Here is a 24,252-nt window from a genome sequence, read left to right on the forward strand (position 1 = left end):
TCCTGAACTCCTTTAAAAGCTCAACATAATATTCCTTGTTGACTGTCTGTCCAATAGGAACACGATGCATGTAGATCATGCCTGTACTGACAAAAAAAGTATCATCATAAGTTTCTCGATGGATTTGCTCTGTCTAGCCTTCTTGGGTCTGAAAGAGTCAGCATGCTTCCACTGGGAACTCTTTCTCTTGGTCTCTGGGTCATAGCAGTAGATCCAATTTCATCGCACGTCACCAGAGCATCAAGAATCGTGGGATCTAATCTATATATATAAAAGTGAAAATCTGTGTTAGTGTGTGCGTGTGTATGTGTGCATTTTTGTGTATGTCCGCCAAAGGCTTTTTTTTCCGCAGCTTCTCGGTTGGCTCACTCCTTAAAACTTTTTATATGCTGTCTAAATCGTAATATCTACGACTTAAGAACAGGGGTCGCGTCTATCTTCAATTTTCCTGACTTTTACGGGCTATTTTCGAGATATTTTTCGATCGCCGCGTCTTCGTTACGCTTTTCAGTATAAAAAAAGCGAATGATGGGGCGGGGGAAACAGAAACTGGCTTGCAGCACAAAACTAGGTCAAACATCACACGACTTTACTTTCTCGCGCCTGTCAATTTCACTTTATAAACGTTAACTTAAGTCACTTATCGCATCCTCTCCCCTCGTGGCCGAGATGGTTAGGTCTCAGGTTTTTTTTCCATTTCGTTTCCACCTACTAAAACTTTTTTTACACCTCCAAACACCCGGCCAACGTTTTTTTTTTTAAACAGGATTGTTTTGATCTACCCCCCCCTCCGCCAACACACACACCTCCAAACACCCGGGCAACGCCGGGTACCCCCGCTAGTATCTCCTAAAGGAGAATCTTTGAAACGTTATGTTTAACGTCAAAATCTTTTTTGATGGAGAACAGTTAGCTTGCGTCCTCTCCTGAGACTGGCCAAACGTGAATTAATGTAAACGGGCAAAACGCCCTTCTTTACCTCCTCGCTCCTATCAGGGCAAGGAAGGTGACAGCGAGAATAGTTGATGATGATGAGAGGCAAAGAATCTCAGTGCCAGCGCCAGTCACACCAGGTCAAGAACTGTACACTCTCCACTCTATCAAAGCAGAAAGGAATGAACCCCCACCCAACATCTCGGCACCGCTTGATGACTGCTAGGATTAAAAAATAAACTTCTCAAAATAGCAAGGCAGATAAGACTCTCGTATTTGTGCAACTAGCCTAGGAGAAGGAAAAAATACTGAAATGAAAATAGTTTTTCTCTGCTTCCACAGGCAATGCTGGTTCAGGTGAGATGCAGTTGGGGATTGCAGACTGCACAAACCTTGCTTCACTGTAGACTATGTGAGCAGGTACCCTAGCAGGGAGTATAAATTATTTCTTAAGACTGAATTCAAGAGTCCTTTCTGGGCCCAACTCTCTTCCTGATCTACATCAATGATCTCCCAAATCACATCCTCAAATCATTCATAGAAATTTATGCTAACAACACTACCATCTATGGCAACACTTTAAAGGCTAGCAATGATAAAGTTCTCTCTGATACTCTCTCCCCTGATCTTGATCACGTGGTGCAATGGGGAAAGAGGTGGCTGGTTAATTTTAATGCATCTAAAACAAAACTTTTATCTTTACATCATCAATACTCTGATCTGCCATCCGGCATCAATTGAAATGAATGCTTTCATCTTGAGGAGGCTTCATGTTTTGACAAGCTTCTGGGTCTGACATTTACTCCTGATCTGAAATGGAACACACGCATCAAATCCATTGCCACAGTCGGAAAAATGGTGGGATCATTCTACCGCTCCGGTACATATCTTGCTGCTAATGCAATTTTCTATCTGTATAAGGGCCAAGTACGTCCTAGGATGGAGTATTGATGCCACATCTGGGCAGGAGCTGCTAGAAGCAGCTTATCCTATCTTGATGGAGTCCAAAATAGACTTCGTAGCCTAGTAAGGGATACCCTCTCCCCCTTTTCCCCCTCTGCAACCGCTTTCTCACAGAAGAGACCTTGCAAGCCTGTCTCGGCTTGATCGTTATTTTCATGGCAGGTGCTCGTCCGACCTCCAATCCCTGCCCCCCCCCATGCGAAACTTTCACAAAAACACTCGTCTAGTTGAAACCACTATCAATAATTTCCCCATTCTTTATCCGTGCCTGAACCTAAACGTAGATTCCATGAACAAAGCTTCTTTCTTAGAAGTGCACGCCTGTGGTACTCTTTTCCATTTCCCTGCTTCCCAGCTGACAACAAGATGGTCGTCTTCAAGTCTAACGTAAACAAGTTCTTGATGAGCCGTTTCTTAAGTAATCCAATTTACCAAATTTCAACTAACAACGATTACTAGAAAATTGTCTCATTGATTACTGTACGCTCATTAACCCTTATTCTCGAATGGCCTTCGGGCCTTGATATGTGGTGACTCCTTTGTAAAAAAAAAAAAAAGAAAGACTAAAAATAAACAGATTGAAAAAAAAAAAAAAAATGCCCAAAAAGCAGACGACGACTCTTGTGCGCATGCGTGAAGCGCAGGAAGAAAATGGCGGACGCCGCGTTGGCAGATTTGAGTCGGAACAATTTTAACGACGATATTTTTGTTTATTTTTGCCCCCACTTGTGTCCAGCTGTCGGCGATTATGATGTCGAATATTATTGAAGATTCGCTTGACGGAGAGTAAAAAAGAAGGCGAATCATCATGTCATGGCTCGGTGGGAGTCTTTCCACAATAACTGGTCAGTTGTCCAACTTTACGAAAGATATATTGACCGAAGGTACAGAAGAAGTTAGTGGTAAGTCTGGTTTGTTTTCGAAACAAACAATTAATTAATTAAAATAACGGAGAAAATTGTCTTTTACGAATAATAATAATAATAATAAACGATATTTAATTTTATATAAATCTATTTTATTTATTTAAGTATATATATTTTTTTTACTTTGGTTTAAAGGCGATCAATCACCACGTCAAAAAAAAAAAAGATAAAAATAAAAACAACAAAAAACAGTTATTTTTATTTTAAGATTGAGTTTTGTTTATTTTAATAATTGCATTTTTATTCAATGTCGACGATTATTTTATAGTAAAATTACCGAAATAAATGTTTTCATTTTGACTTCGAAGTGTTTAACAATATGTTCAGAAAAAAAAAAAAAACATTGTTTAGATCGAAGAAAAATGTCATTAGAGATCGAAGTCTAAATATTGATTTTAAAAAAAATCGAGCAACACATTCTAAAAACAAATTATATTTTCGAATTATATTTTTTATTGTTAAATAAATTAATTTCCCTGTTTGCATCTAAAAAACAAAATAACACAAATAAATAACAAATCCAACATATTCTAATCTCTCCATATAAAAACTGTTAAACAACTTCTCGTCGAACCGTAACTCTTGGTAATTATTGCAAACGGCCATTAGCAGTCAATACTTTGGACTGACTCCGTAAATACTGAAATCCCTGGGATACCCATTGTATTAATCAACTATTATTTGACGTTGTCGAACACTGGATCTGTATATCGATCAAATGGTACTTGTGCAGTTTAACAGCCCCCGACAAATTTAGAAGGCCATTTCTTAACGTAGGAAAGAAGGAGGAGGACGACTTGTTGGTGCTTCCTGCTTCTGTAGTTTGGTGATCTTTTAAACCAACGCATTCCGGGTGAAAACATTATTACGTATTTACGTGTCATGTCGAAATTAGTATAAATTACGAAAAAAAAAAGAAGAAAAAGATAAATAAATAAATAAAGTTCCCTTGCGCGGACCGATCTGAATGAAAACGATCGATTTTCCGAGAGTTGTTAAAATGCACAAGTACGAATAAAATTCTATGATCACATAAAAGACAATTTTTATTTATATTTCTTAAAATAACAAAAAACTGAAACAAATTGTTTCTCTTTCTCCCTCTCTCTTCCCCTCATCCTCTCTCTCTCTCTCTCTCTCTCTCTCTCTCTCTCTCTCTCTCTATATATATATATATATATATATATATATATATATATATATATATATATATATATATATATCAAGTTAGTATTCACGAATGATAACTAATGAATTTGACGAGGTTATTTGACAAAGTGCTCAATAAAAGAAGAGCAAGCAAGATATATTTTTATTAATATAAACAAATTTACATGGCCACGCACGACACTGGACATGCTAATATTTCGGACAAATGGTTGGTTAAGACCAGAAGTCCTCGTCAGGCGACTTAATAAATTGTTGCTTTCTACAGAAGTCAGTCCTCAGTGTGCGTGGTTGGTTTGTGTAAACATGACTATATTTTGAATTTTTCTTATTCTCTAAGCCCCTCTACCCGGGCGACGCCGGGTAAATATTTTTAATTATTAAGTGTACCCCCCCCCATGTTTTCATTACTTAACTTTCATTAAAAATGTGTTCGTTAATCAAAAGTTAAAAAAAGAAAAAATTTAAAAAATGTCATGTCAGCACGTCGAAATAATAAATGTCCACGTCTCTCGGTTTGTTGTCACTAAAAAATCAAAGAGGGTGGGACCTTTTTTTATTTATAAGTTATCTCCCTTGCTTTGCCAGCCTTTAATTAAGAAAAATGAGGGTCATTCTGTTTTTAGGGATGGGAGATAATATTTGATGATATTCTTTTTTTATCATCATATGTTCCAACTGGCAAAAAAAAAAAAAAAAAAAAATGCGGTGCTTATTTACATTTGTAATTTTTTGAATCTCCGTATTTCAGGTGAAAACATTATTCGTATGTGTAATCCCGAAATTAGTATACATTCCAAAAATTACGAAAAATGATTCCGTTGAAAAATAATTACAATTAAAAATAGAATTTATTGAATTATCGAGTTTTTTTTTTTTTTTTTTTTTTTTTTTTTTACACAGTGGTCACCACTTATCAAGGCCCGGAAGCCACTCAGGGATAAGGGTTATTGCAAGTACATTACATTAGTGTGGAGATTTGATGAAGTGTTTAATTAGGGGGGCGGTTCATTAGGAATTTGTTAACATTGGACTTGAAGACATCCAAGTTGTAGTCCGGAGGGAAGCAGGCAGACGGAACAGAGTTCCACAGGCGTGCAGTTCTAAGAAAGAAGCTTTGTTCATGGAATCCGCGTTTTGATTTAGGCACAGATATAGAGTGGGGGGAAATTTTTCACAGTGGATTCAGATAGACGTGTTTTTCGTGAAAGATTGGCGAGGGGGGACCAGGGATTGGAGTTCAAACGAGTACCTGCCATGAAAATAACGATAAAACAAGGATAGGCTCGCAATGTCTCTTCTGTGGGAGAGAGGTTGCAGGGTAGAGAAAAGGGCATCCCCCACTAAACCACAAAGTCTATTTTGTACTCTGTCAAGGCATGATAGGTTGTTTTTGGCAGCTCCTGCCCAGATATGGCAACAGTATTCCATCCTTGGACGTACTTGGCTTTTATATAGATAGAGAATTGCATCAGTAGTGAGATATCTTCTGGAGCGGTAGAAGGATACCACCATCTTTCCAGCGACCTTGGCAACAGACTTGATGTACGTGTTCCATTTCAGATCAGGAGTAAAGGTCAAACCCAGAAGCTTGTCAAAACACGGGGCCTCACCCAGACGAGAGCCATCCATCACAATTGATGCCAGCTGGGGATCAGAGCGTTGATGATGTAAGGATAGGAGTTTGGTTTTGGATGCATTAAAGGTAACCAGCCACATTTTCCCCCACTGAACCACGCGCTTGAGATCAGAGGAGAGAGAATCCGAGAGAACTTCGTCATTTACAGCCTTTGATGTGTTGCCGTAGATGGTCGTGTCATCAGCATAAATGTCAACGTAGATGGTCGTGTCATCAGCATAGATGTCAACGAATGATTTAAGTATGTGTCTACTAAGACATTCTAAGTTCAATACTTAGTGAAGGAAGGGTCTATAGATTGGCTAAAAAGAGGATTGTTTCCACTATGATAAGGAGAGAATTATAATAGCTGCCCAAGAGCAAGGTTTGATGACCAATGCCTTGAAGAAGATGAGTGGTCTCGGAAATAACAACAAATGCAGGTTTTGCTACACAAAAGTAGAGAGTGTAAGCCACATGACATTCAGATGTAAGGTTCTGTTTTAATGTAGAAGAGTTGTGCAACATATTCAGTATGACAAACAAGGGAGATAACCCTTGGGCTTTGTTCAAATTCTGCATGTCTATGCGTACTCCCGGTTTCTGCTGACCTATCTGCTTGACGATAAATGCCCTGAAAAAGTCTTTTCTGGTGTGTACCCGGTTAGCAAAACATTCGGCGCTTCTACAGAATTGGGACGAGATTTTCGGAAATCATAAAACTGAATTTCACATGAAAACAATGGTATCTACGTATTCTCAGGATGATTATATCAAAAAATTACGAAAATCGATAAGGTAGAAAATTTTTTATTAAAAGAAAATTAAAAAATAGAATTTGATGAAAACGATCGTAAAACACGAGAATTCAAAAAAGGAGCTAATTTTCCGTTTCGATTTAAACAAGATGGCGGAAAATTTTCACCTGCTAGCACAAATTTGTTTTTTATTTGTTTTTTTTTTGATAATTCAATAATATTCAGGTAATTTCAACTGCATAATTTGGGAGCTACCATTGTAACTTATTAGAATTGAAAAAAAAAAAATCAGTAGAAACCATTGTATTTTATGTGAAAACTCCATTTATTGACTACAAAATTTCTTCCCAATAATGTAGAAGCACCAAATATCTGTTATTCTGAAATGCAGCCAAGTTCGTTTGCTTAATTCAAAACTGGTAAACATTAATCAGAAGGGACGTTTTCAGGGCATTCATTGTGAAGCAGTACAGGTAGTAGAAGGCGGAAGTAAACAAACAAAACTTAAACAAAGCCGTTTTTTTTTTTTAAATGCTTTTAGCATGTCATCTACCGGATCATTTATTGAAATTTTTATACTAATTTCTCCATGTCATGTAAGTATGTAATGTTTTTACTTGACATGCGTTAGTTTAAAAAGCCACCAGTATAAACAAGCAGCAGAAATAGTTATATCTTGAAAATTAAAATATAGTATCTGGATACAATTAAAAAAAAATCGACGTCACAGTTCCAAATGACTTTGGCCATAACAGAACTGAACGGGAAAAGATAACAAAATATCAGGCCTAAAAAATGATGGAAAGATGACATGGTCTCTGAAAGAAATGAACATTATACCAGTTGTGACGGGAGCAACTGGCCTAATAAAAAAGAACCTTCAGAAATACTTAGAAGCAATGCCTGGAAAACCAAGCTATAAGGAAATACAGATAGCAACTATAAAGGGAACAGTGTCTATTCTTAAAAGAGCTCTCGGATATAAATTTAAACTATAATAGAATCAAGTGTTAGCCCCAGGAAGGAGCCTCTTGATCTCTTCAAATTAACAAAAGTAAAATAGTAAAAAAACCAAACAAAAAAAAAAAACCAAACAAATAGTTATATCTTGAAAAGTAAAATTAAAGTATAGTATCTGGATACAATTAAAAAAAACCCAGTAAATATAGAACTTCTTTACAAGAGTCAACAAAACAGATAACACAAAGCAAACGAATCGTTTGGTTAGGATTTAAAAAAAAAAATATTAACTCCACAAAATGGTGTCATTCAAATCGTAAACTGTTCGGCCATTTCCTGGACTGACGCAGAATTCTCTATCAATATTTGAGACTGACTCCTTTACAAGTACAATTTTTCTTTAAAGTTTATCGCATCTATAAAAATGCTACCAACATTTTTACTTTAGGGTGCCAACTTGCCATATAAAAAGTGATAAGTTAATTCTCAACTTATTTTTACATTTAAAAAATTAAATTAAGACATTTTGTGGGGGGAAGGGATAGTTATATCTTGAAAAGTAAAATTAAAATATGGTATCTGGATACAATTAAAAAAATCGACGTCACAGTTCCAAATGACTTTGGCCTTAATAGAGCCAAACGGGAAAAGATAACAAAATATCAGGACCTAAAAAATGATCTAAAAACGACATGGTCTCTGGAAGAACTAAACATTATACCAGTTGTGATGGGAGCAACTGGTATAATAAAAAAAGAACCTTCAGAAATCGAGGAAATGAACATACCTGGGTGGGACTAGGTTGGTGGGGTAGTGTCATCCTTATTACCGTATCAATTCGTCATTTGATACCTCATTGTAATAAAGCTTAATTTTTTTTTTTTTTTTTTTTGCAAGGAGTCACCACTTATCAAGGTCGACTCAAGAATAAGTGTACAATAACCAATGGGGCAATAACGTAGTTATCGTTAGTAGTGTAAATTTGGTAAATTGGATTACTTAAGCGAAACGGCTCATCAAGAACTTGTTTACATTGGACTTGAAGATGACCATATTGTAGTCAGCTGGAAAGCAGGTAAACGAGAGAGAGTTCCACAGGTGTGCAGTTCTGAGGAAGAAGTTTTGTTCATGGAATCTACGTTTAGGTGTAGGCACAGATAAAGAGTAGGAGAACTTATTGATAGTGGTTTCAGCTAGACGAGTGTTTTTCATGAAAGTTTTGCAAGGGGAGGACTATAGATAGGAGCTCAGATGAGCACTTGCCATGAAAATAACAATAGAGAAAAGACAGCTCGCAATGTCTCTTCTGTGGGGAGAAGGTTACAGGGAAGAGAAAAGCGCATCCTTTACTAGGCTACAAAGTTTATTTTCAACTCTGTTAAGACAGGATGCTACTAGCAGCTCCTGGCCAGATGTGGAAACAATACTTTATCCTTGGATGTACTTCACTCTTATGCAGGTAAAGAATTGCATCGACAGTGAGATAACTACTAGAGTTTTACCGGAAAATCCGTTCTGTTAGTTTTTTACTGCTGGAAAAATGGTGGGATCTTTCTATCGATCCGGTAGATATCTCACTGCTGATGCTATTGTCTATCTATATAAGAGCCAGGTACGTCCAAGGATGGAATACTGTTGCCACATCTGGGCAGGAGCTGCTAGAAAGGACTTGGCCTGCCTTGATAGAGTTCAAAATAGACTTCGTAGCCTCGTAGGAGATGTCCTTTTCTCTTCCTTGCAACCTCTATCTCACAGAAGAGATGTTGCGAGTTTGTCTCTGATGTATCGTTATTTTCATGGAAAGTGTTCGACTGAGCTTCAATCTATGGTCCCCCCTCGCCAAACTTTCACAAGAAACACTCGTCTAGCTGTAAACACTATCAATAATTCCCCCCCACTCTTTATCTGTGCCTAAACCTAAACGTAGATTCCATGAACAAAGCTTCTTTCTTAGAACTGCATGCCTGTGGAATTGTCTTCCGTTTTCCTGCTTTCCGGCTGACTACAATATGGTTGTCTTCAAGTCTAACGTAAATAAGTTCTTGATGCGCCGTTCCATATAAATTATCAAATTTACCAAATTTTCATTACTAATGATTACTATATTGTCCAATTTCTACTGTACACTCTTTAACCCTTATCCTTGAGTGGCCTCTTGGCCTTGATAATGTGGTGATTGCCTATGTTAAAAAAAAAAAAAATATCATGTTTAATGTTTGTGCAAAATTTCAGAAAAGATCCAAGGTGTAGTTATTGAGAAAAGTGCGGACAGACGAACGGACAAGGGTGAATTTACAGGTCCACCCTCCTTTTGTTGTGGGACCAATAATCCAAAATACGAGATATGGTTCAATTTTACAATAGAGCCTATAAGAATATATCGCTCGTTTCATGTACATTTTGGAGAAAACTGGTCGTTGCTTTTAATTTATAATTTTTATCCTTGAATAAGAATAAGATTGTACTTTATAAAGTTTTTAAATTTGAACTTTAATTTAGTCTTTTTAAAACTAAACACACACACACACATACACACAAAGGTAATGGAGCTCATTAAAAACATCAATACTTCTGCATTTACTTACCACCAATTTCCGCAAAGTTTCTCTGATGTGCTCGGTCGCTGACAGGAATAACGAGAAGTGGCCGATCGCGAAACGTTAAACTGCTACGAGAAAATTATAATAATGAACAGGAAAAAACAAAGAATCAAATTACAAACATTTATCTTGCCCTAACCTGTGCGATTAAAATTCATTTTTTATTTCTTCTAATTTATAAAAAAAGTAATCTTCATAAATTTGTATTAACTAAAAACAACGCGTTTGTCAAAAATTGAGGAACACTTGGCCGATCTTTTTCGGTTATTTTCGTGAACTGCTGAGCGAGCCATAGCTAACTTCATGAAAATCTAAGATCAGTAAATACAGAAGCACCAAAAAATCTTAGGCCATTTACTGTAAGCATCTACTAGTAGTGTAAACATGGGCTGGGCTGAATGTTTTAGTGTTGCATGTGAATAGTAGATATATATTAAAAAATTTGACTCATGCGCTAGAAAGCTACTAATACCCGAAAGTATCCTGTACCTCTATAAGGTCACCATTCGCCCATGTATGGAGTATTGTTGTCATATTTGGGCTAGTGCATCTGCTACTAGTCTCTCGCTCCTGGACAAGGTTCAAAAGAGAGTTGCAAACCTGTCATCTAAGCTTCAGCCTCTATCCCATCGACGAAATGTTGCATCCCTCTGCCTGTTCTACAAGTACTTTAACGGTGAATGCTCTGACGAACTGCAAGCACTTGTACCTCCTCAACATAAATACCCCTACAGACCCGACAAGCAGCTAAATCCCACCCTTTCACAGTAGAGATCCCCAGATGTAAGAGAGCCTTCTACTCCAGTAGTTTCTTCCCCAGAACCGCTAGACTTTGGAATTCCCGTCCGGGACCCTGCTTCCCCAACTGTACTGACATGCAGAAGTTCAAGTGTAACGTGAACCAGCATCTTGCTGCCCAACTCCCTACATAGTACCCCTGTAGCTTATCTCCCTGATAGTAGCCCCTTACATCAAAGTGGCAATGTGCTTTGTTTGGGGTGAAAATGTAATAATAAAAAAAAAAAATGTCCAGATAATCTACATCTAAAATTTCAAGTGTTTAGACCAAAAATTGGTGGAGGAGTTTGGTAGAGTCTGCAAAGATCAACTCTGTCAACTTTGACCTCTTGGCAGCCAAATTTTCGGCCAAAAACTGATTAAAAAGCTTGCTGCATATCTGAATATCCTTTATGTAAAATTTCATATGTTTAGATCCAGAATTGGCTGAATAGTTGTTTAGAGACCTCAAAGGTCAAATCTTTTGAACTTTGACCCCTTGGCAGCCAAATTTTTGGCCAAAAATAGATTAAAAAGCTTTCTGTATGTCTGAATACACTTTATGCAAAATTTCAAATGTTTAGACCAAAAATTGGCTGAGTAATTTGATAGAGACCGCAGAGATCAAATTTTTTTAAACTTTGATCCCAATTTTAATGCCTGAACATTTATTGTTTTGGGATCAAGTCAAATTAAAATGTTTGATCCATGTCCAAGTAATCTACATCTAAAATTTCAAGTGTTCAGACTCAAAATTTGTGGAGGAGTTTGGTAGAGTTTTCAAAGGTAAAATCGTTGAACTTTGATCCCTTGACAGCCAAATTTCTGTCCGAAAATGTATTAAAAAGAATTTCCCAAATATCAATATTCCTTATGTCAAATCTCGAGTCTGTCGACTGAAAATTGACAGAGTAGTTTGGTAGGGAAATGTACACACACAAACACACACACACACAGACAATTTCATTTTTAGAGATATATAGACATTGGATTCTCTTATTGAAGTCGATTAATGAGGGTTCAGCAAATAATTTCAACAATTCTAGTTTCTAGAGTATCGCATGTCATGTGTTTTCAATCTAGCAGATGTCTTGCACACCTTATCGCAGATGATTACTTGTATGGGTTTGTTGGTTCAAAATATTGTCTCAAATGGGCAGCTAACCCAGCTTTGCTTTGAAACCACAGTGACACACACAATCATTGTTTGGTAGATCACTGTTTGGTGGATTTTGCTAATGCTTTCTTTTAAATTTGTACAGAGGGCATCACTATGATGGAGGCAGTAGTTTTCAAATTCTCTAGTGTTCAGAAAACACATTTTCCTCCATTTGCTGCGATCCCCTTCTGCACTCTCCCAGGAGCTCAGAACAATGTCACAACGCTTCAGATTTTCTTTTAGCTTGTCCTTGTAACAAAGAGTAGAACTCTCTATTGGGTAAGAAGAATTTGTCAGGACTTTGTTTTATAAGAATTTTTCGTCTCCTATGTCAGTTGTGAAGGTCAACACTAAAGGTTCTGTTCGTAGTGAGTTCTTTCTTTCACTGTTTCCGTGTTTCAACTACCTAATTGCAAGAAAGCCAGTTGGAAATATCCCCAATTGAACCGTTATTATCTTATTGCTTATGTCATTGTATGTTGTTCTGGCAGACAAGATGAACACCTTACAAGCTCTTACAGTATAGGAAATGTTGGTCAGCTCACAAATTGATCTGACCTACAATCAAGATGAAAATCAAATGCTCTCTTCGAAATCAACCTACTTTTCTCATCAAGATTAAGGGAGGTAATTTGTTTCGCATTAATTATTGTTTGCGATGATGATGGTTTTTTGTGACATTGTACGGATGGACCAGTAAATTAATATTTAGATAATAATTATAATAATATTAATAATAAAAATAATAATTATAAAAATAGTATCATAATAATAATTAAAATAATAATAAAAATAATAAATATAATACTACTACTACTACTACTACTACTACTACTAATAACAATCTATAATATAAATATCACCTGTCTGTTTAAATGTATGTATGTATGTATGTATATCTGCCTAAAATTTTTGATAGAGGTGACAGATTTTCATGAGATTGGTATTGTTTTAAAGCTCAACCTTTCGGATGACAAATATAAAAAAATTGGCTAAAAAACATTAATTCTTTTACCCTCAACTGGGAAGTTTTCTACAAGGAGGGGGGGGTCGCTTTTTCGCTGATATTTTCGAAGGTCATCCCTTCTTTTTGATTGACTAGCCTTAATTTAAACCTTCGCCACTTCCGGTTTGGCGATGGATGCAATGACTAAGACGTCAAATAGGCTAGTAAAATAAGAAAGGAAAAAAGGATGAAATTAAAGTATTTTGAGTTTTTCAAAATAAATGTAATCAACAAGCAAAAACAAAAAAACACGCAAAAAAAAAAAACTTTTTTTTTTTTTTTTTTTTTTTTTGTAGAATAACTAAAATAAAGAATTGGTGTGAGAATTCTCAGCAAATGACTAAAACTAATTCCACAAAATTTGTATTCACGTGAAGACTACAGTTGATAAACAATTGTGTCCACACAAGGATTATGGATTTAGAAAATTTTGCAGCTTCAAATGCTAAAAGCATTTTAGAAATTATGTGAGTGGGTGTTCTTATGACAGAAACACTCGGGGTCTACAGCTAATTAGTGTGTGTGTGTGTATTTTATGAACATTATATATTAATACGATAGCGTGTGTGTTCTTTTGTGTATCATGCTTACATCTTTCTCCTTCCGAGTGATTGTCGTTTGTTATGACCTTCAATTTCTTGTAAAAAATAGTTTTACCAAGAATTCTTTATAAGTTTTTGTTTCAATTTTGATTATAGTTCCTATTTACAATGCCTCCCCATGGGACAGAGTTAGACACCAGGGTCGTTTTTTAACGCGGAGAAAAGGAACCAAAATAAAAATTGTCTCAGTCGTGAAGGATTTCTCCTCCACTGACAGAGAACAAGAAATTGAAGTGCTGCATCTGAAGAACAGATACTACACTTTGATCTTGTCCCGAATTCATTATAGTTGATGACACTCAAGTCATCTATTTTTTATAAATAATTTTACTGAGAATTTTTTATAAGTTTCGGTTTCGATTTCGATTATAGCTGAAGAAAAAAAAATATGTATACAACGCATGTTGTAGATATCAGTTGTAATCTGTTTGTGTGATATCATTGTGAGAAACCACTCTCTAATCGCTAACGCCCACATTTTAGTTGTCTGTCGAAGTTGTTCTCTTGATCTGATCCGAGCAACCAACTGCTGTCAACTGTCCCAAACTGAAAACTGCCGTAAAACTAGCTCTTACTCTTAAATTTATGGATTCAAAATCAGTAAACCCCTCCAGAATTTTGTATAAGTCATTGCCATCTAACTAGGTCAACACTTTCAATCAGCCTCTTTGTTCTCAACTCATCTCGATCTGCTCCGAGCCATAACCTGCCGTCAATTGTTACCAACTGGACATTTGTCAACTGTTGGAAAACTCAATCTCACTCCTAAACTAACTCTAAATATATTGACCTCTACGTTCAGTCTTTGGTTACAGTCACCGCTTCACCTTGATTAACAATCCTATTTCTGATCACCTTTGTGCGCCACCTCCCCTGTTTTCTTTCTACTATAACCTGACTTTCTATACCTTTGTTCTGCTAATCAACTATTTCTTTTTATAAATCACTTTCTCATACTCTGGAGGGGAGGGGCATCCTTAGTAGCACAACAGTAGCTTGCAAGTTTTTGTAGGGAATGATTTACAGGGAAAAAACATAGATTGGAGCTCAGTCGAGCATCTATGATTAAAATAACTGATTTGTGCAATGAAAAATAAGACTGAATCTTGGGAAATATCTCTTACACTGAAAGATTTATAAAATTAGAAAAAATATGAAATTGATCGTAATTTCTAAATTGACTGGCTATTCAGAATAAAATATTGATTTTGTAGAAGTTGTATTAATTATTGATAATCGAAAAAATCTGATGAAAGCAGGAATGGCCTGATCTTGACTAAAGTTAACACTTTTATACAGCCTAACATCCTTGCATTTAAGGAGTTTTATCACTGAACACACAGAAGGGCTCAATGTATAAAATTAACAGTAGGTTCTTTGATAAGACAAGGGTGCATTTGAAATGAATGTTTTTGTTTAGAGTACATAAAATTAACAGTAGGTTCTTTACATTACAATGTAGACTACAATGTACTGTAGACTGTGCTTTCTCCCAGTGCACCACAGTGAGTTTCCAAATAGAACAGACAATTGATTTCATTGAAAAATGAGTGATTTCACCGATTTTGGTGACAATAAAAGTATTGGAAGTGTAGAAGATTCGGTGATTTTTATTCGATCCCAGGCAACGTCAGGTTTCCCTGCTAGTATATATATATATTGCATGTGATCACATATTAAAGTTTCTTTGTTCATATTTCTATTTTGTCTTCCAGATCATGTAACTGAATTACATTTGGCTCAAGGAAAAATCCGTGAATTGGAAGGTGTAATTGCATCACAGAAGTCCGAAGTACGTATCACCCAATTTTGTATTAATTTTGTGTTTCTAGAAACTACTAATTGCATAAACATAAATGAAGAGAAATCCCTTGGAAAGTAAATTCCATGGATGAACATCTTTAATGTCATCATTCGCAGGTTGGTGTTTCGTGTTTTTTCGATGCATTAACTTATTTAAAAAAAATTTTTTTAAATAATTTTTTTAAATAAATTTTTTAAATAAATTTTTTTAAATAAATTTTTTAAATAAATTTTTTTAAATGCTTGAATATGAAGGTCATCTATATATATAAAAGCGAAAATGTATGTATGTGTGTTCGCTTTTTCTGTATGTCAACAAAAGGCTTTTTTCAGAGAAGCGGTCGCTCGCTTCACAACTTTTTAAAATTTTTTTATATCACATATAAATCGTAATATCTCACAGTTAACAACGAAGCTCACCTGCCTATTTAATTTGCTCGATTTCGGGAAGATAAATATTCAATATTTGTCACTCGTCGCATGTGGGTTAGTCTTTTTCCTATAACATCTTGGGGGGGGGGGAAAAAAGCGTTCAGTAGTAATGAATACTATCCCGCAGTCAAACTTGACCTCATTAACTCATTAAAACGGGCACCTGCTAAATCTAAATAATTAAATAAATTCAAACGTGTTTCTGTTAGCATCTCGCGGTGGGGCAACGGTTAACGTCGCACGTTTTTTTTTTTTTCACTTCACACTTTAATTTACAACTTTGCCTCAACGGTTCAGGTTCGATCCTCATACTTACTTTTTTTTTTACCCCCCCCTCCAAACACCCGGGCAACGCCGGGTACTCCTCGCTAGTTCAATATATAAGAAGAATTTTTCAGTACAAGGAGTTTTCCTTATTTTAAACGTAGTCTCCCAACAATATTACACACTTTTCTCATCTGTGTACAACCTTCCATATTCTCAGCCAATCACTCACAACTCTTTTGACTTTATCGTCACTTTCAAATTTTGTGCCTCTTGTGAATACTTTGAAGGGGCCAAACAGGTGATAGTTTGAAGGGGCAAGGTCTGGGCTGTAAGGAAGATGAAGGAGCAGTTTCCAACCCAGCTCATTGATTGCCTGCACCATTTGGGCTGCTGTGTGAGGCCTTGTGTTGTTATGCTGCAAGATGACTCCTTCTGACTGCGTTTGTTCTTTGTCTTTTTTTTTTTTTTACAGGGGGGGTCACCACTTATCAAGGCCCGAAGCCCACTCAGGGATAAGGGTTATTGCGTGTACAGTAATCAACGAGATAGTATTGTAGTAATCATTAGTATTAGGGGTTTTGATAGAGTGTCTTACTTAAGGGGGCGGTTTGTCAGGAGTTTGTTTATGTTGGACTTGAAGACGTCCAAGTTGTAGTCAGGTGGGAAACAGGCAAGCAGCAGAGAGTTCCACTGGCGTGCAGTTCTAAGAAAGAAGCTTTGCTCATGGAATCTACGTTTGGATTTAGGCACAGATAAAGAGTGGGGAAAATTATTAACAGTAGTTTCAGCCAGACGGGTGTTTCTCGTGAAAGATTGGCGAGGGGGGACGAGGGATTGTAGCTCAGATGAGCACCTGCCATGGAAATAACGATAAAACAAAGACAGGCTTGCAACGTCTCTTCTGTGGGAGAGAGGTTGCAGGGAAGAGAAAAGGGCATCCCCCACTAAACCACGAAGTCTATTTTGTACTCTGTCAAGGCAGGATAGGCTGTTTTTAGCAGCTCCTGTCCAGATGTGGCAGCTTGATCTGCCTCAGTAGTTCACAGTAGTTGGCACTGTTCATAGTGTTTCTTTTCTCAAGGAATGAAATGATGATTGGGCCTTGCATATCCCAAAAAACGGTCATCTTCCTTGTGGACCGCTGTGACTTCTTCTTCACTAAAGAGCCTACATGTTTCTACTCCATAGACTGCCGTTTCGATTCAGGCTCATTGTGCGAAGCATATGTTACCCCCTTCATCAGAAACTCATTACCATCCTTCTCATAGCAGGAGAAACACCACTGAAACAACTCAACCTTCCTCTGCAGTAAGCATCTTTGGCACCCACTAGCAGCTGGCTTTTGAGTAGTCAAGGTCGTCATGGACAATTCTGTGTGCTGATAACCTCAAAATCTTTGCAATGTCATCCACTGTATTTCTTCCATTCGAATGATTTGATCATCTCAGGCGACCTCACGTCTCTACGCCTCTCATGCTTGTCTTCATTCTCAACAATGCTCTGTCCTTCTTTAAACAATTTAGTCCACTTATAGACATTTTTTTCAGCCGAAACATGTGATATTCTCCTAGGAATTTCCAAATTCCTAGTTTTTTTCACCCTTCAGTAACCAAAAACTTTGTAATTGAACGCTGTTCAATCCCGGAGTATGTTTTTTTGGTGGTCTATCTTTATTAATCGACTCTCAAAGTTTTTCTTGAATTTGCAAAAGAAATGAAAATCCATTTGAAAAGGAAGTAAAAAAAAAAAAAAAATAAACTTAATTCTGTATTAGAAGTGTTTATATCCCCCCCCAAATCACCTTATTTATTGAATGCCATTTATACATAAAAAAATAAATAAATTCATAAATTGCATCTTAACGAAACACATAATATAATTATTACTGATAAAATATAATAATAATTTAATATGAAACATAAATGCGAATTCACACTCTTGAAAAAAACAAACAAAAAAAACTACCCAACAGATTAGTTGTACATATATTTTTTTTCCTGAAGATGAGATTTACCTTGAAAATTCAAAGTAAATAACACCATCAATACTATCCTAGTTCAACATTATGTTGATAAATAATATCCAACGGTGTAAAGACAAAACTGCACAACTCCTTACACACTATACACAATGCTTTAAGCAAACTACAGCATCAAATTTTTAAAAATGTTTTACTTTTATTCACCTGAAACAAAGCATTAGGATAGTAATTGTCTGTATTTTTGAGATGAGGTGTTTTCATTGATTGAGATTGTCGGACTGACTTCCTCATCTAACAAACGGTTCCCCAGTTCGATGCAAAACGGCCGAAACGTTGTGACTATAACAACCAAGATGAGGAAGTCAGTCCGACAATCTCAATCAATGAAAGCATTAGGAGTCAGATTTTTTTGAGGGGGAGTAACTTTAGTGGGGAGCTAGGCAACAAGATATTTGTTCACATTACATTTAAATTTTTTGCATGATTGTATGATTAAGGAAGCAGGGAGGAATTCCAAAGGAAAGTGGCCTGAGGAAAGAATCCATCAGAGTAGAAAATCTCTCAGCATCTAAAGACCTGTACAATAAAGGGGCAGAATCTTGCTTTTAGTTTGGTGAGCTGAAAGTATTTATGTTGGGTGGAGGTATAAGTGCACTAAGTTCATCGGAGCACATTCACAGAAATACTTGTAAAACAGGAACAGGAATGCAGTTCTGAAGTGATTCAACAGGGGCTGAAGCTTGGCAGACTGTATGGGACCGATTAGATTTGAAGATGCTTTTGAACATTCCATCAGTATCACACTTTAGTCTGAAATTATATTTTAACATCGACTCCTGCATCAATAGGAGAAGTTCTGTTCATTGGTCTGTCATGCTTCAATTGTTTCTCTCCCCTTTTCTTTTTCTTTGCCCTTTTTCATTTTCTCTTCTTTCGCACTAATGTTACCAGGTGAGGCTGGCTGAAGATATCGGCTTCCTGACCTAAAGGTCCTGGATATGACCTTAAACTATATCCAGTGGTGAGGCCCCAGCTTGTGGGTTTTGGGGAGTGTGGAGCCACCCTTTAATTACCATTGCTCCCAGGTCAAGACACAGATGTGAAGAAATCTCGTCTGAGCTCCAATCTATGGTTCCCCCCCTTGCCAAACTTTCATAATGAACACTCGTCAATAATTTCCCACACTCTTTATCTGTGCCTAAACCTACATGTAGATTCCATGAACAAAGCTTCTTTGTTAGAACTGCACCCTGTGGAACTCTGTTCCATTTGTCTGCTTTCCAGCTGACTACAATTTGATTGTCTTCAAGTCAAAGTCCAACGTAAACAAGTTCTTGATGAACCGTTCCCCTAAGTAATCCAATTTACAAAATTCCACTATTTATGTTTACTACGCTAGAATCCCATTGTATACCCATTGACCCTTATTCTCGAGTGGCCCTCGGGCCTTGATAAATGGTGATTCCTATGTAAAAAAAGAGATATAAAAAGGAAGATATCAACATTTTCTTTTGGAGACTTTAACCTGTCATGTTAGTGACGTTCAAGAAGGCCAAAATCAATTGATGAAGACACAATTAAAGACACCGTGGAAGCCAATCAAAAGTAACCAGCAGAGATTAGCTCAACAATTCAATATAACCCATTCCACAATCATTTCATGCCTTCACGAGTTAGGAAAAATTTAAAAACTTGGACATTGGTTTCCCTACGATTTGGCCGACGCTCAACAAGATCAAAGATTGACTGTTTGCATATCTTTGTTTTCTAGGAATCTTTGAGAACCATTTTTGCAAAGAATTGTGACTGGAGATGAAAAATGGATTCTTTAGAAGAATATCCGGTGCAAGTCTATAAATGGTCCACTAGTAATCTTTTTTATTATAAAAATCTGAAAAAAATCCTTATAATGTACGTACTTGTCACTGCATGAAAATGTCATATTCCAAAAATCACATAAATCGATCAAGTAGTTTTTTTTTTATTTAAGAAAATCAAATATTATGAGAAATTTTATCGAAGAAAAACTTCCCACCATCTTGTTTTTGAATGATACACTGCTAGCGACACCTATTGGGAATGTTGGGAATATAAGATCGGCAAGGGGGCAGACAATCGACTTTTCACACTATAGAAAAAAAAACTTGGAAAATTAAGACATAAGTTTTTGAGGATGTTGCAAACGAAAATAACGTTTAAAATTCCAGCAAATGAGTAGTTTCCAAGATATGAAGAAATGTTAGTTTAAAGAAAGTGGGGGATCACTTTTCTATAATAATTTAATGTATAATGATCACCCACTTTATGGCCACCACTAGTGTAAAACTTGAATTTAAGCCGCTGAAATACACATTTGCCGAATTTTTGTTGGAGGAGCGTCAATGTGTGGGTGCTTAATTTACGTAAAATTCTTCATACCTTGGAAACTACTCGTTTGTTGGAATTTTAAATGTTATTTTCGTTTTCAACATCCTCAAAAACTTAAAAATGTCTTAATTTTCCAAGTTTTTTTTCTATAGTGTGGAAAGTCGATTGTTGATCTTATATTCCCAACAGGTGTCGCTAGCAGTGTATTATTCAAAAACAAGATGGTGGGACGTTTTTCTTCGATAAAATTTCTCATAATATTTGATTTTCTTAAATAAAAAAAAAAAACTACTTGATCGATTTACGTGGTTTTTGGAATATGACATTTTCATGCAGTGACAAGTACGTACATTATAAGGATTTTTTTTCAGATTTTTATAGTAAAAAAGATTACTAGCGGACCATTTATAGACTTGCACTGAATATCCAATGCAAAAGACAATGGTCAGACTGAAACCAAAGTAAACACCCTGTTCCAAAATAAGGACTATCTTATGCTCTCTATACTGATTCATTATAAGTTGATGGAACATAACCAAACAATGACAGCAGTAAAATATTATTTGCAGCTGGATGATCCAAGAATTGATTCTGGGCCTTCACCTTCAGGGGTCTATCATTGGATCCATGAATTGCTAGCATTTATAACGGAAGTAGCCTTGAATTGCCGTGCCTGGTCAGCCAGTGTTCAGGATGTTGTGAACTTGTTGGAAAGAGCCAACCCAACTGACCACTGCAATCATGACCATGTATCTATATATCTATATAAGTGAGAATGTGTGTATGCGTGTGTGAGGACACTTCTCAACCTATATACTCAGTGAATTTTTGATCTACAGACTTGAAATTTGTTATATACCGTATTCAGTTATGTGGAAAACTTTTTAATCTGTTTTCATCTGGAAAAAATGGCTTCTAAGGGTTAAAAATTGAAAAATTGGTACTTGGGGGAGGTCATTGGATTTTTATCTGCTTGTCAACTGTTTCATGACTGTGCATACGCAAATTGTTCACAATATGTTAAGAATAAGTAGGCTTGAAAACACTTTGTAAAGATTGTGTCATGCTGGCCTGATAGTTATCGTACTTGACTCATTGTCTTTAGGTTTTGGTTTCGATCTCAGCTCAAGTATTTTTTTTTTACTTCCAAGAAGTGAACTGTTTAGAAAAAACAATGCTCACATGCTAAACAGAAAATAACCATCCTTCGTAATAGTTAGTACTATAGGTACGTGACTGTAGGACTTCACTTCTGATGTTAGCATGTCACATGATTTTTAGTGGAGAGGCCTACTATTACGGAAGCCACGGTCAAGCTCACAAGTAGAGATCTTCAGCTTATTAAAGATATCAGCAACAATGGCTAAGTGATTAATGACATGGATGGACAACCTGGATGTGCCATGTTTGAATTTCACTTAGGGATGTTGGCAACCTTCACATAGTCCCTCCTTTAAGTATTCAATGTTTTTCATAAAAAGAAAAAATTCTAACTTAATTCTTGTGTTAATATCAGACGAGGATCCAGGAAGGATTGAATAAAAAACACAAAATCTTTAGTTAATAGCAGGGCTTTACATTGCGAGTGAAACAGTCGCATTTGCGAGTGATTTTTCAAAGTGGCGACTAGAAATAATGAAGCGCTTATCTTTTGACGATTGTACTTCTTTCATTGACAATCTTCCAAGGTTCACTACTGAGTGAAAAATATCTTTTTAACTTCTATTTTAATAAAAAAATGAATAAAGATAAATTATTTAAACAATAAAAGTTTAATAAAACAATGTAATCTTTTTTTTTTAACGAAGGCTGTTTAAAAAAAAACATCTCAAGAAATTAGAATGTTTATACCTTCAAGTAGCAACATAAAATTTGTTGTATATTTAGAATTACACTTATTTAAAAATATACAGAAAAATCTTTATGATGTACATACTTGTAACAGAACAAAAATGTCATATTCTAAAAATCATGTGGGTTTGGCTAGTAACTTTTCTATTTGGTTAGTAAACGAAAATATTTAGTTGTCAAAGGTTAACTAAAGATAAATTTATCCATAGAGCCCTGAATAGTCAGCTTGTTTCTAATATCAGCATTTCTTAATCTTTCTCAGTTATTCCAAGTATTTTTCTTAAACATTTAATTTCAAAGACATTGAGATTCTTCTCATGATCTGCTATTCTAACCCATGTTTCATTTGCATATATGGCAATAGGAACTATTAATACAATTTAAAGTCTTAGATTCAGAGACGTTGCTATTTCCTTCTTTCTGAATATCTTTTGTTTTGAACATCCAAATACAGAAGTCGCTATTCTTCTTTTGCTAATGTCAAATAAATATACTGGAACCACTAAACGAAGAAACAAAATCTTCAGATTTTTTTTACTGTTTTGTTGTCTATTGAGATATGATCTCCAAAAGAGGAAAAGATATTGCATTTTCCTGGTTTTGCTTTCGTCTCCCATTTTGTTGTCATAAAGTGGTTTGTGAGTGTTCGAGCACGAATATGAAGAAATAAAATGGATGAAAACGATTCTCTAAAAAATATTTTCCCATCCCAAAATCTGAAAGTCAAATTTTATTTGTGTTATAAAATGGTTTGTAAGTTGGTAAAACACAAATGTGAAGAAATAAAATGGGTGAAAACGATTAACTAAAATAATATTTTCCCATCCCTTGGGTTCATGTTTATCTCACATTTCTTGCAAGAGCATCAAGCTCACAAGTAGAAGCCTTCAAGTTGTCAAAGATATCAACAATGGGAGGTGACAGTGGCTAAGTGGTTAACGACATAGACTGACAACCTGAGTTCGAATCGTTCATTTTATAGATACGCTTTCACTTGGGGATGTTGGCAACCTTCACATGGTCCCTCCTATAAGTACCCAATGTCTTTCTAGAAATAATTCTAACTAAAAATATATCGGGGAAACCAATGCCAACAATAGGATCATAAGAAACACTTTTATTTAGGATGTTGGCAACCTTCATGTAGTTCTTTCCATATATACCCAATATCTTTCTAGAAATAATTCTAACTAGAAATATATCTGGGAAACCAATGCCAACAATAGGATCATAAGAAACACTTTTATTTAGGATGTTGGCAACCTTCATATAGTTCTTTCCATATATACCCAATATCTTTCTAGAAAGAATTCTAACTAGAAAGATATAGGGGAAACAATGCCAATAGTAATCATCTGATTCACACAAAATGAATGATAGATGCTCACCAACAACAACTACGTCATGATCATAACAAATATTAGTCATTCATTGCTAAGCATTATTTCTTTTTCTAACGAAATCTCTTATTTTATTTCAGAATGAATGGCTTAAACGACTCAATAAAGAACTCGAAGAAAGAGCTGAAAGTTCCGAACTGCAAATCAACTCCATTTCTAGAGAATATCGAGGCGTGTTGGAAGAAAAGGAGGTAAGAAAAGGGAGTCTTTTGTTTTTGATTACACAACCATTGCTAAATTAGGACAACAATTGAATAAATTGGTTTGTTAGTGATAAAATAAAAATATGAAGAAATAAAATGGATGAAAACGATTCAATAAAAATATATTTTCTCATCCCAAAACCTGAAGGTGAAATTTTATTTATGTTATAAAGTTGTTTATAAGTGGTAAGACACAAATGTGAAGAAATCTCGTCTGAGCTCCAATCTATGGTTTCCCCCCCTTGCCAAACTTTCATAATGAACACTCGTCTGGTTGAAACCACTATCAATAATTTTCCCCACTGTTTATCTGTGCCTAAACCTAAACGTGGGTTCTATGAGTGGAGCTTCTTTCTTAGAGCTGCATACCTGTGGAACTCTCTTCCATTTGTCTGCTTTCCAGCTGACTCCAATATGGTTGTTTTCAAGTCTAATGTAAACAAGTTCTTGATGCAAATCAACTCAATTTCTAGAGAATA

At 35.9% G+C, this 24,252-nt stretch overlaps 1 protein-coding gene across 3 annotated transcripts in view; it reads left to right on the forward strand.

The window, feature by feature from the left end:
* The first annotated feature begins 2,505 nt into the window (after window positions 1–2,505).
* Window positions 2,506–24,252, forward strand: part of LOC145260690 (thyroid receptor-interacting protein 11-like) — a 183,818-nt gene continuing 162,071 nt past the window's right edge. For all 3 annotated transcript variants that reach the window (XM_080119089.1, XM_080119091.1, XM_080119090.1), the window contains exons 1-3: window positions 2,506–2,798; window positions 15,185–15,261; window positions 23,651–23,761. In XM_080119089.1, the coding sequence (XP_079975215.1) occupies window positions 2,705–2,798; window positions 15,185–15,261; window positions 23,651–23,761 (282 nt within the window). In that variant the 5' untranslated portion in view covers window positions 2,506–2,704. The remainder of the gene's footprint in view (window positions 2,799–15,184; window positions 15,262–23,650; window positions 23,762–24,252) is intronic.

Source organism: Euprymna scolopes, chromosome 36 (assembly GCF_053919585.1).
Source record: "Euprymna scolopes isolate OS-2025 chromosome 36, ASM5391958v1, whole genome shotgun sequence".
In the NCBI taxonomy this organism is placed as follows: Eukaryota; Metazoa; Mollusca; class Cephalopoda; order Sepiida; family Sepiolidae; genus Euprymna; species Euprymna scolopes.